Below are 12,910 nucleotides of genomic sequence, written 5' to 3'. Positions count from 1 at the left end.
TTGTGGTTTTAGTGGGGGGGGGGGGGCTTTATGTCAAGAGGAAATTACTCAAAGCAAGAACGCATGCAGACACTGCGTGCTTTACATAACGTTATTCATCAGAGCTTTATAAAAAAAAAAGATACAGGTAACGAAAATATTTATAAGTATCCAAGTGTCCGCTGTTGCTTATATTATTATCACACTACAATGCAAAATTACTGGTCTAGAACCGCCACTGAGCAGTGGGAGTCCCGACTCCGAGAGGTGTCATGGTGTCGGGGTTGTGACACAGTGAACCAGTTACCAAGTAAATGAACTCTGAACGGAAGCTGTGTGAGGGCTGTGATGTGGTGTGTGTGTGGGTCGGGGCTTTGACACAGTGAACCAGTAGTGAATACAAGCTGTATTTCCGTCTGTTGCCTTGATTTAAACACTGTATGATCAAATAAAACATGCTTCATTGGTTCTCTAGTCTAATTGACGTTGGACATCGTTTTAATTTAATTGTTGCTGGGAAAAACGGCTTTATAATTTAATTAATTTTATTTCTAATGGCATCCAGCTCTTCTCAATTGAAAAATATACTAGATATTACAATTATGACAACACTTAACAAAATGTCAATTCATTAGCATTATGAGCAACAATATATTTATATATTGTTAATTCATGTTTGTTTAGAACACAGTAACTTTTAATAAAAATAAATAAATAAAAATGTCTTAGTTTATTTAAGTATATTTAATGAGCCTTGCATTAAAAGCTATCTTTATACCTGAGCAACATTTTGGCTTCTCCAAAAATAAATACAATAATAATAATAAAAAAAAAAAAAATAAATAAACTTGTTCAATTTATGGGGAAATAATGACATTATTATTTATTTGTTTGTTTACATATGCATTAATATTTTTAATTATTAATATTGTCATTAATACACCAACATGTAAAGCATATATATTTTGTAATTGTTTTTAAATTTTGTCTGATTGTTCCATCTTAAATTAGGGATGCCTTCTATGTTATCGTGCTTTACGCGTTTATGACCAGCAGAGGGAGCAAATAATTAGTCAGCCCGACGATCTTTTGTTCCAGCGGGAGGCGCTGTTGTTCTCTGTGGCGGCGGCGGCGGCAGCAGCGCGGTATGGAAGCGTTCCATCGCGTTTTGTGTCCAGCGTACTCTTACATCGCTCAACAATTAACATCAAACTCATTTCAGTTATGTTAAATGATCTCTTGGGTCAAAACCGACAGTGCTACTCGCCAGTTACTTATACATAGAGCAGTTGTTTGGAGAAGAACACCAAAATAACACTTTCCCATCAGCGAGACGCAGAGTTCACCACCACAATGCGTTTACGTGTATACAACTATTTATCTGGTTTTCGAGACGAGATCAAACTGCATTTCCAAGTTTTCAGCGGCAGTGCAAGAATTAAATAGAGTAGCTACACAGAAAAAGCATCAGTTACTCAGTTACACACCTAATTAGCTCTATTATGTGGCATTAGCATCTCTGTTGGGAAGTGATAAATTAACTTCTGAATAACGTAAGGGCTGTGTTTAACATTACTCAAGAGAATAAAATTTTTTTTTTATTATTGTATATCAAGTTTTATTTTTGTTCTTCTGTTTTTTTTGAATAGCAGTATTTAGTAGTATTTCTGTCTATATATATATATATATAAAGTGCCATTGTTAAGGTTTTAGGTTTTAAAGGGGTAGTTCACCCAAAATGTCTAAATTTCTGTCATAATTTACTAAATTAGAAACTCGTGCAGTTTTGGAACAACTTGAGGGTGACAGAATTTTCATTTTAGGGTGAACTATCCCTTTTTTGCAGCTTAGTTTCAATAAATGAACTTTTTAGACTTGTATTCCTCTTAGTATGACCTCATCAAGAATTTATGGGCATAACAACAATAATATGTAAATTTTTAACAAGCTGGCATTTGTACAACTTTGCTCTTCCAGTGTAGCATAACATATTAGTCAAATAAAACAATGGTCAAGAATGTTATCATTATGAAATATTTTAATATATTTTTTTATAAAATAATGAAAACATATTTTACACATATTAAATGTACACTCATTGATACAACATCCCCAAAAGAAACTGAAAGATTTATCAGTTATCAATAGTTAATCGAGGCATTAGAGCCACTGTTTCATGCATGAAGCAAGAGACAAAAAGATGAATTACAATAAAGTTTCTTTAAAAATAAAAGAATAGGATAAAATCAGCTTTGTACAAAAGATCACGAATCAAATGAAATATAAGGGACGAACTAAAAAATACATCAACTCCGTACCCTCCAATAATGTGAGTACCAAATCTGTAGTCTTGTAATTTTCACCGTGAATTTGACTTTCTGTATTAAAAAAAAAACAAAACAAGGAAAGAATCAAAATAAATAGTCAAAATATTACACATAAAAAAGAAACCTTCAAATATTACAGCTTGACTATATAATTTGCCATGATTTAAGAATGCGCAACACAGATGCACATAGATGTTTTCACAAGTATATTACTCATATTTACCTATATTTAAAAATAAACACAATTAAAAACACCTCCACCCAACTATCAAACAGAAATCATAAGACAATCCATGGTGTAGATATGACACCCAGTAACCCAGAACTGAGTGAGACACCAAGAGTCTGCAAAACCTCCCACTTCACTGACAGAAAAACACACAGTGGGTGAAGTTCTTGTAGTCACAGCAATGAGATGAGAATCTGATAAAACAGTAAAAATGGATCTAAAACAGCGGGGCAAATGAGCTAATCATAATATGACCATTTGACTTTGCAAGCCCAGAGTGATGATGTATAAACAAAAGCTTCCAGCATGTATACAGAATTGTATTCCCATTTACTCATGTTGTTCCAAACCTGTATGACCTGCTTTCTTCTGTGGAAATTAAAAGAATACAATGGAAGTCAATGGGAACCAAAACTGTTTAGTTGCCAACGTTCTTCAAAATAGTTTCTTTTATGTTCCATAGAAGAAATAAAGACATACAGGATTGGAACAACATGAGGGTGAATAAATGACATTTTTGGGTGGACTATTCCTTTTTCCTCATAATTTATTGTGGGGAGAACATGCTATGCTAGCTATCAGCAGTTCAAAGCTGTATAAAATCACTATATGTACAATTACACTACTAAATTGCAATGAATGATGTCAGGTCTTATTTGTATCTCTCACCCCATAAATAAACAAAAACCTTTGCGTTTTACAATGCTAGTTACTGTAATAGGCATGTATATAGTTGTTTTTGTGTATCTGAGCAGAGCAGACACATTATATTTTCACTTATAGCTATGATGACTAATACAATTAAGTCAACCGACTGTTGCCGTGCTTCTGCTTTCACGTGAATAAACGGGTCAGAGACGAGTAGATCAGGTCATTGAGAGGGCAGCTTACGGGTCCTGAGAGAGGAGGAGATATTTTTTCCAGTCACATCAGGCTAAAGGGATGGAGAGAGCTGATATGAGTCACATCACTGGCCACAGCTGACCACTTTAAGGCAGACATGTACAGAGTAACATGGGGTACATGATAAACCATATTCGATCCAGCCTGACTGTTATTCCAGTTACTCTTGAAGATTTTCCAGAGCGTATAACTCTGGAAGAGTACTTTGCGGATCGTCTTAGTATGTAAACACGATGATCTGCCTAGAAGTTGAAAACAGCCATCTAATGCCAACAGTCGTTTCACCTGATAAACCTAAACTAAATACAAATAGAAAAATAGAGTCTGTATGGAACACAGCTGACCAGGGTTTCTTAAGTGTCGGCTTTGCATATACATATACATATACAGTGTGGAAATCGGACAGAACAGCCCAAGTTTACACACAGTGCTATGCCAAAACCCTACATAAGAGAGCAAGTGGCATTTCCTGTCACATGACACTGTCACTTAAAGACTGAGCGATGTCCATGCACAGAGGAAACTATCAAAGACTTGGGTGTAACATCACAGTTTTAGTAGTGGTTGCTATCATTGGTCACGTGTTTCTGTTAGAAGTGATGGCGGTTCTCCATCTCTGGAGAAGTGAAGATCTCCAGAGCCATTATTGCAGAGGTTCAGTCACTATGATCCCTATAGGAAGTCGGTTGGATGATAAATCAGCTGAGATGAGAATGGTTTGAACAATCGCCACTATAAATATGAATAGCGTTTAAAGTACCTGCACATGATTATGCGATGTAGAATTATAGTTTACAGTGACATGTTATCTGTGAGTCATTCCCAGAGCACTGCACTTTTCCTCACAATTACAGTACCGTGATTTCTCGCAACGTGTTGGGAAAGGTAGGATCTCTCACGTGGCTCAAGTTTCGATTTTCTGTTGCTTTTTTTTTTGGCTGTTGAGCTGACTGTGCAGTAAATAGGCCTCTCTGATGTTTAGCGTCTCTCAGTTTTACCGGCTCAAGCTTAGTGTCGACTCGTCGAGTACAAAAATAAATCTACAATGAGAAAATAGTTCCGAAAGTAGTTCGATCAGATGAGGAGATCGCTCGCTTCAAGGTAGGACTCGCGCGCGTGTTTGTTTGTTTGTTTGTTTAAAAATAGACATTTGTACTTCTGTACCGGCTTTAAGTTAAAGCTTTAAAGTCTCAAGTCATCAGGCAGACCCACATAAACTCTTTCGGTTTCCCTCCGTCACACTTTCATAAAGCTCACAGTATGGTGTGTGGTGAGGACGAGCTGGCAGACTTGTCTAGATGAGGGCGAGCAGGACAGAGGATGCACTGGATAATTGTTTGTTTGTTTGTTTAAAAATAGACATTTGTACTTCTGTACCGGCTTTAAGTTAAAGCTTTAAAGTCTCAAGTCATCAGGCAGACCCACATAAACTCTTTCAGTTTCCCTCCGTCACACTTTCATAAAGCTCACAGTATGGTGTGTGGTGAGGGCGAGCAGGACAGAAGATGCACTGGATAATAAGAGACTGTGAATTAAATTAGCTGTTGGCACTTAACGTGCCATATTAGGCAAAGTACAGGTACGTAAAGATCTCCTCTCATCTTCTCTCAAATGAAAGGGAACAGTCATTTCCTTTCGGGCATGGTAGTGGATAAGATTTTGCTAAACTTGCGGAGCTGTTCACTGGCTGAGTGCGATTCCTCCTGCAGACGCTGGTTGTTCTGCCTCAGATTAGCCATCTCTGCTAACAACGCTGCCTTGTCCTGTTTCTCCTGAGAGGGTGGGACAGGAAGGAACAGATGAGGGAAGAGAGAAGCATAATTACAATAATGTCATCAGCTAGTCAAGTACTGTTCTGCACCAACTAATCCACTATGAAAACAATATTTAGACTTCACAAATGGATTTTATTTGCATGTTGTAGGTATGTATTTCTACTGAATTCTTCACTTAAATCTCGCTTTTAAAAGTGAATTGGGTGCCACAGTGGATATGTGTGAAATCCAAGTGTGCCATTATAAGTGCTGCAGGAGTGAGTCCTAAAAATATATTTTCACATTTATTCCACAACATAAAGTACACCAATAATGCCCCACTTACACCAGAAATGGCTAAACTCAAACTTTCCAATGTTTAGATTTTTAAATAAAGACTGAAACAGCTGTCAGAATCTCAATGGTGGTGTTGAAGTCATGTGACCATGGTGTAGTTTGTTTATAGCCTAACTTAGGCTTTTTATTTAGGCTTCAAAATTAATAAAAGTTGTGTTCATTTGTGAAGGAATCATAAACCTTTATTTGTCACATAGTTTTTTTTTTTTCCTGCAATGACGCAAAAGCCAATGGAAAAATGTTGAGGGAACCAGTGTGATGTCAACTACTGGGTTGGCCTACAAAAACACATCATCCCTGCAGCGCTCTATTGACATGCTTGTTCACACACCCCACTGGACGAGGACTCGCTTTTGTGGTGGAAAGAAAACACAAAAGTGATACAAGAAACTTGGTAACTTTATCAGATTGTTTTTTGAATAAAATATGAATTTGACAAGTGTGCCATATTTCAACTTTAAATAACTTAATTTAAACTTAAATTAACATTTTCATGTAACCAACTACTTTATGTGTTTGAATACTCGGCAACAAAATTACTCAAAATACCCATCCCTAGTGAACCTGTCCTGCACCGGTCAGGTTCATTCAATGTAACTCACTTTTTCCAGATCACTGTTCAGCTGTTTCAGCATGACTTCCAGATGACACAGACGCCCAGACAGGTCATTGGGAGCCTCTTCACTGCAATATGCACAAATTAAAAACAAATGAAAACCAGTATCCTAGAATATAAATTATATTCATAATTCTACTGATTCCCGCAGTTTCCGCACTTGTAATGCGGGAAATTCCAGCAAATATTTCAGTGTGAAAGATGCTCGGGACAGATGACGGAATGTATCATTTGCACGTGCTTACAATTTCAAACATTCAAGAGCTCAATTCAGTTCTTGCGCGCTCTCTGTGAGACCCCTTTCTGTGAGCTCACACCCAAAGCGCGCACACAGAGCCATATCTGAGAGCACACGACTACAGAATGAAGTTGTGTTGCGCCATATTGCGGCCAAATACATACAAAATTGTCAAAATGCTCGTCTTGATGAGTATTCACGTAAACAGTCGATTTATACTAAACATTGTCGGTATATAGGCTATTAAGTGAATGTAAACAGTTGAGAAACAAAACTTATGTGTAGATCCATGCATGAGGTCTTAAAGAGACAGCAACCTAAATAAACCTGCTGCTGTCTGTCATTAATGTTTATTTATACATTGAAGACTAACCAGTGTTATTTTAAAGTAAAATAGATTATTCTGTTTCTGTGGTATTTCTGACCTGAATATTACTGTTATAACTACCTGAAAAACAAAGCAGTGAATTTTAGTTGTATATTGTTATTGTATTTGTTTGTGCCATTGCTTGTCATTTATTTTGTTAATTATTTTATTACTGCCAGTTTACTTGTCTTTTTTAGTTAAAATAAATTCAATTCTATTATTCAATTAAGTTCTTTTTAAGTATCTTCCTCACAATATAAATATGAATCAACAACATTATAAATTGTAAAACATAAATACACTGGGCTACGAAACATTTGGATGATTGTAGTTTAAAAATATGTCTAAAAAAATACTCCAACTCCCCCCTCAAATTAAAAAAAAATCCCCCCATTAAGATCCACCAATTTTCCAAAACAAAATTCAGGCCCTGCTTAATCCATGATTGAAGGAATGAGTTAATTTGAGGTTAAGCAAACTTTATGTAGAATTGAAGAGCCAGCATTGACCCGTTGGTATAACAATAACTGCAGAGAACTCGGAGGAAAAGCAAGTTTATATACAGTACAGGGGTATGTGTGTGCCTCTTACCTGCTGAAAGTAGGAGTGGTGCGGGGAGTCTGTGGCGTGTGGAAATGCACCGGGCTGATGACGGGTCTCAACTCATTGCTGCCCGCGTGAGACTCAGACAATGAAAATAAAGAAACAGCTCTTTGCACTGTAAAAAAACACAGATTTAATCATTCAGATTACGATGATTTTATACTACATAGCCCTTATACTTTATACTTACAGCCTTTTTATACTACATGGGATTGTTGCAAGAACAAAACAAACTTAAAGGTAAAGTCTGTAAACCATACAGAGTCACAATGTTTACACTCTTCAGTGGATTCATCCTACAAATGGCTTATTTATAGTCAATGCATATTAAGTCAGGTTAGGAGAAAGTATGACATCACCTTTATATGGAAGCCCATTTCTGCCACATGAGAAAAAAAAATCAAGCTTTGGTAAATTATAATTACGACCAAAAAGTTGAGAATTGTGAGATGAAAAGTTGCAATTATGCGATAAAAAGTCAAAATTAAGACTTAAAATGTTGAAATTAAGAGATAAAAAGAAAATTATGAGATAAAGTCGAAATGAAAAAAAATAAAATAAATTACACAAGATGTTGAAATCAGATGAAAAGTTGACATTGAGATAAAAAAGTCTGAAAAAAAATAAAATAAATTACACAAGATGTTGAAATCAGATGAAAAGTTGACATTGAGATAAAGTCATAAACAATTATGATATAAAATGTCAAAATTGAGATATAGTCCAAATTATGGAATAAAAAGTCCTAATTATGACATAAGTCACAATGATGGAAAAAAAGATCATAATCGACTTTTTATGTATGTACTTTTTTATATAATAATTATGATTAACCAAAACATAAAATGGGCTCCCGTAACTTAAAGTATCTTAGTTTGACTTTAGAAACAGACGTGTCAAACAAACACTGTCTCATACCTTCATATGCTTTGGCCGCATTTACTAAGCTGGACCACTCTAGACCACAGGCAGTGTCAGGAAGGGGCATGAGTCCAGGGTCCAGTCTTCTGAGAGGTGGAACTTTATCCCTCACCTCAGTTAGAGATAATTCTGATGCAGACAACGGTACTGGAAAAACAAAAAGTTGACAGTTTACCCCAAAACTATTAGCAGATAAGAGTAAAAGCTTATCAACTGACTATGACTAGCAAATGACACCTACCTTTCTTACTAGGCATGAGGGCTTCATGATTGGTGTTGTGGCCGTGGCGGCGAGTAGGCAGCGTGCAGGTGAAGAGAAGGTCACTGGGCGGCACTTGTCCTTCAAAAAGAGGCGTGCTTGCATAACTAGAATCTCTCCGTCCACTGCACAGACTCTCATCTGAGAAAGTACGTTGCAAGGTCCGATGAGGAGACTGTAGAGGAGCACAAACACACAACGCACAAACGAGTTTGATAGATTGTCATGTGTATAAGCAGAGGTTTGTATTTTTTGTCTCTGTTTAGGGTTGTTCGTGTGTGCTCACCGCATTCCGTGATGGTGCCTCTGTAGGGTTGTCCATGATGATGAGCTTTTTCAAGTCGTCCTCAATGGTGCTCTTGTGAGATCTGCGTGGTGAGCGCAGGTCCCTCAGAGAGGCACGTAACCGGGGCTGTCCGAACACATTCTTACTGTTCGTATCCACCTGCCTGAAAGCACACATAATAATCAGGACCAAGATTCAGATGTCATGCATCTATTTCATAATCCATCAGCCTTCTCATAAACATGAAATATATATTTCACAAACACACATACTTGTTGCCGTTGCTGTCAGTGGAGGTGGTGCTGGTTGCTGTGCTGTTCTCCTCCTGTTGCCATGTACTCTTGCTTTTACTAAATGACTTGGGGGCGGAGCTTGACAGCTGGGCAGCGCCTGGTGTGGGTGTGACTGTTGAAGATCTGAAAGGCCGGGGTTTATCGGCCACAGCAGGGGTCTTGTACCCTTGAGGGGTATAGCAGGTCCTAAATCCCAGAAACAAAAATACACACAATTCATATGCTGGTATGTCAGGATTATACTGAATTATTAAAGGGGTCATATGTAAAGAAGATCTTTAAAGTTGCAAAGACTAAAGTCTCAAATCCAAAGAGATATTCTTTATAAAAGTTAAGAGTTAACCACACCCTCCTAAAACGGCTCGTTCTAACACGCCCCCACATACCTACGTCACGATCTGGGAAGATTTGCATAACGCTGCCCAAATGTTCACGCAAAGAAAGAAGGCGTAACTTTTATTCTCGCTGTAGTATTGTTGTTGCCGCCGCCATGTCGTGAAGGCGCTGTGTGCTTCGTTGTGAAAGCGAAGCTACTTTGTTTGGTCTTCCAAAAGAGGACGATATCCGCTTCGTTATGCCTAGAGCTGATCTGTGCTGGTCGCTGAGGAAATACATCAACTTCGCGCTGTGGATCGCCGGATCGGCTTTCACCGTGGACGAAGCGGAGTCCAGCCCGGGGTCGTCACATGTGGTTGCCGCTCATTCGTTGCATCCGCCGAGTGCACCGTTCTCGACCCCGCCGCCTCAGCTCACTCTAGCCCGGCCTCAGCTCACGCTAAGCCGCGGCTTCCGCTCACTCTAGCCCGGCCTCAGCTCACGCTAAGCCGGGGCTTCCCATGTCGTGAAGGCGCTGTGTGCTTCGTTGTGAAAGCGAAACTACTTTGTTTGGCCTTCCAAAAGAGGACGATATAATTTCGTCATGCCTGGAGCTGATCCATGCTTGTCGCTGAGGAAATACTTCAACTTCGCGTTGTCGATCACCGGATCGGCTTTCACCGTGGACGAAGCGGAGTCCAGCCCGGGGTCGTCACATGTGGTTGCCGCAGGCATCACAATATGGTAAGGGACGTAACATTTCCATCACACGCTTGAGGAATTCGGCCAATCACAACGCACTGGATAGCTGGCCAATCAGAGCACACCTCGCTTTTTCAGACCGATGAGCTTTGTAAAAATCGACACGTTTCAGAAAGGCGGGGCAAAGAGGAGAAACAATAATGTACAGTATGTGGAAAATAATGTTTTTTGAACCTTAAACCGCATAAACACATTTCATTACACCAAATAATGTTCTTTTTAGCAGCATCATATGACCCCTTTTAACACTGAAAAACACATTTATAACATGCTATAATTGCAGGCATAATCCATTATTGGCCATCACTGCTGTTCGTGCGCATTTGTTTGTCAATCAGACCTGAATTATCCCATATGTATATTGTGCTTTGCTATGTTTATCGAGTTACACATTCAAAAGTTTGGGTCAGTACGATTTTTAAAATGTTTTTAAAAGTCTCTAATGTTTATCGAAGCTGCATTTATTGGTTAAAGATACAGTAAAACAGTAATATTACAGGAACAGAAATATTATTACAATTATTACAACTGTTTTTTTTTTCACTCTTAATTTTTTCCTGTGAAGGTAAAGCTGAATTTTCAGCAGATATTACTCCAGTCTTCAGTGTCACATGATCCTTCAGAAAACATTCTGATATGCTGATTTGGTGCTCAAAAAATATTTCTTATTAATATCAGTGTTAAAACTGTTTTATGCGTAAACTGGAATACATTTTTTAAAATTATTTGATGAATAGAAAGTTCAAAAGAACAGCATTTATTTAAAATAGGAATCTTTTGTAACATTATAAATGTATTTACTGTCACTTTTGATTAATTAATGCATCCTTGCTAAATAAAAGTATAAATTTCTTTAAAAAAAATCTTGCTGACTCCAAACTTTTGAACACTAATGTATACATTTCAGAATAAATACAACACCTTGGTTTGAAGTTGTCGAAATTGGCTGATCCAGGAGGGGGGAATGTGCGTGTGCGATAGTTCTTGCTTTGATTGGCAGATGCAATGATGGGTGACGACTCCCTGCGACGACCCTCTCCTGCCGCTCCGGACAGCTCCTGCAAGCCGCTGTAGGTAGCAGAGCCATGCAGAGGTTTATGGGGGGTTCCTGCTAGGCTGCGGCTAGGTTTGGCTCCTTTAGTGTTAGGACTTGGCGTGTAAAGAGATGCATCGATGCCACTGTCACTGGACCCTCCCTTGCACATGGGGTCAGGGTCGGGGTCTGAGGGGTCACTCAGGGCACCAGAAACCCCACCTCCCACGCTGTCAAACCAGCGCTCGTTGCTGTGACTGCTGGAAGCATTGCTGGAGAGGGTGTTACTGCTGGAGTGACTGGAATAGTGTGCCTCACCCTGAGAGAGAACAGGAGGAAGAGTGATTAGTACACAAGGGCCAAATAACATAACTTCCTGGCTGCCCTGATGATGAGGATGACCTCTTACCTTAGAGTGGCGGTTTGGAGAGTCCTTCCCTGCAACGTCCTGTCGAGTCTGTCTTCTCGGAGCTGAGCCCACTGACACACCTCGTGATGAAGCAGAAACATGCCACATGGGCTCTGTCCAACACACAAACACAAATGGTAAAGTCCAATTCACACTGACACAAAACGTCTCGGGTTATGCATGTAACCATGGTTCCCTGAGAGGGAACGAGAGGATGCATGCAGCCTGCATGACCGGTGTCTGAAGCACGTGTGAAACAACGCCAATCTATTGGCCCACCTGGCCCATGACGTCAAAGCAAGATGGCCGGAAGTATAAAAGGGCACCTGCTGAATACGTCATCCACTGTAGCTGTCTGAAGGAGACGTAGACAGGCAGGCAGGCCGAAGGCATGGCAAGGGGCGCAGCGTCTCGTTCCCTCTCGGGGAACCATAGTTACATGCGTAACCTGAGATGTTCCCCTTCTAGGGAACTCAACGCTGCGCCCCCTAGGGGGCACAATGGGGAACGAAATCCAACCACACCGTGCCGAGGCGCATGCCTGTCCACCTGGTGGGAGAGCACCAATGAAGCGACAAACATACACCGAGCCTTTCCTAAGACAGGGGCCATGCCACTGACACCACGGGTCGCTCACGCAACTTGGCAGAAACGGGGGAACCCGAATAGATCAAGGGGAACATCCCACCCAAGTTAAGAGCACAGCTATCCTCAGATAGTTATGCTATGTCAGCAGAACTAGCCTGAATACACAAGACCACTGAAGAGGCTAACTAGAAAGCCTCTAGAGGAGCTAGAGATCGCTACATAAATACAGATAAAGAGAGTAGCTGCTGAGCTAGAACACAGCTATCCTCAGATAGTTATGTCCCTAATGTCTTATGAAGGCTTGTGGACCAGAATAACATAGCTTAGATAGCTTTCCTACAGAGCTGCTCAGACCACAGAGAGTGGGCTATCTACTTACTACCCTAGCAGGGGAGATAGCACTGTCTAGGCAAGGGCTCAAAGAGATCGCTACTTAAAGGGATCCTATTATGCTCTTTTACAAAGTCTTGATTATGTTTTGGGGGTGTACTAGAACATGCTCTCATGCTTGGTGGTTCGAAAAACGCATTATTTTTCACATAATTTACATTATTAAAATACCTTTCTCCCCAGCCTGGCACAAACGGCTCGATTAGTTCCGGCTTTGATGAACTTCTTCATCGTCTCGTCTGATGCACTCAACCAAGCGTTCTAACCACAACCTCGCCCCT

At 39.7% G+C, this 12,910-nt stretch overlaps 1 protein-coding gene across 1 annotated transcript in view; it reads right to left on the bottom strand.

Annotated features, from left to right (window-relative positions):
• Positions 1 to 4,778: 4,778 nt before the first annotated feature.
• The window catches only part of sipa1l3 (signal-induced proliferation-associated 1 like 3), a 133,400-nt gene continuing 125,268 nt past the window's right edge, over positions 4,779 to 12,910 (bottom strand). Inside the window, exons 14-22 of the mRNA XM_016575952.1 lie at positions 11,652 to 11,764; positions 11,131 to 11,561; positions 9,112 to 9,318; positions 8,840 to 9,002; positions 8,536 to 8,728; positions 8,292 to 8,441; positions 7,362 to 7,488; positions 6,152 to 6,233; positions 4,779 to 5,210 (exon numbers count right to left, since the gene is read on the bottom strand). Of these exons, the coding sequence (XP_016431438.1) occupies positions 5,064 to 5,210; positions 6,152 to 6,233; positions 7,362 to 7,488; positions 8,292 to 8,441; positions 8,536 to 8,728; positions 8,840 to 9,002; positions 9,112 to 9,318; positions 11,131 to 11,561; positions 11,652 to 11,764 (1,613 nt within the window). The 3' untranslated portion in view covers positions 4,779 to 5,063. The remainder of the gene's footprint in view (positions 5,211 to 6,151; positions 6,234 to 7,361; positions 7,489 to 8,291; positions 8,442 to 8,535; positions 8,729 to 8,839; positions 9,003 to 9,111; positions 9,319 to 11,130; positions 11,562 to 11,651; positions 11,765 to 12,910) is intronic.

This window comes from Sinocyclocheilus rhinocerous, unplaced genomic scaffold (genome assembly GCF_001515625.1).
Source record: "Sinocyclocheilus rhinocerous isolate Xijiao unplaced genomic scaffold, SAMN03320098_v1.1 scaffold23, whole genome shotgun sequence".
NCBI classification, from domain to species: Eukaryota; Metazoa; Chordata; class Actinopteri; order Cypriniformes; family Cyprinidae; genus Sinocyclocheilus; species Sinocyclocheilus rhinocerous.
Note: the sequence above shows the minus strand (reverse complement) of the source record. Positions and strands in the feature narration are given on the sequence as shown.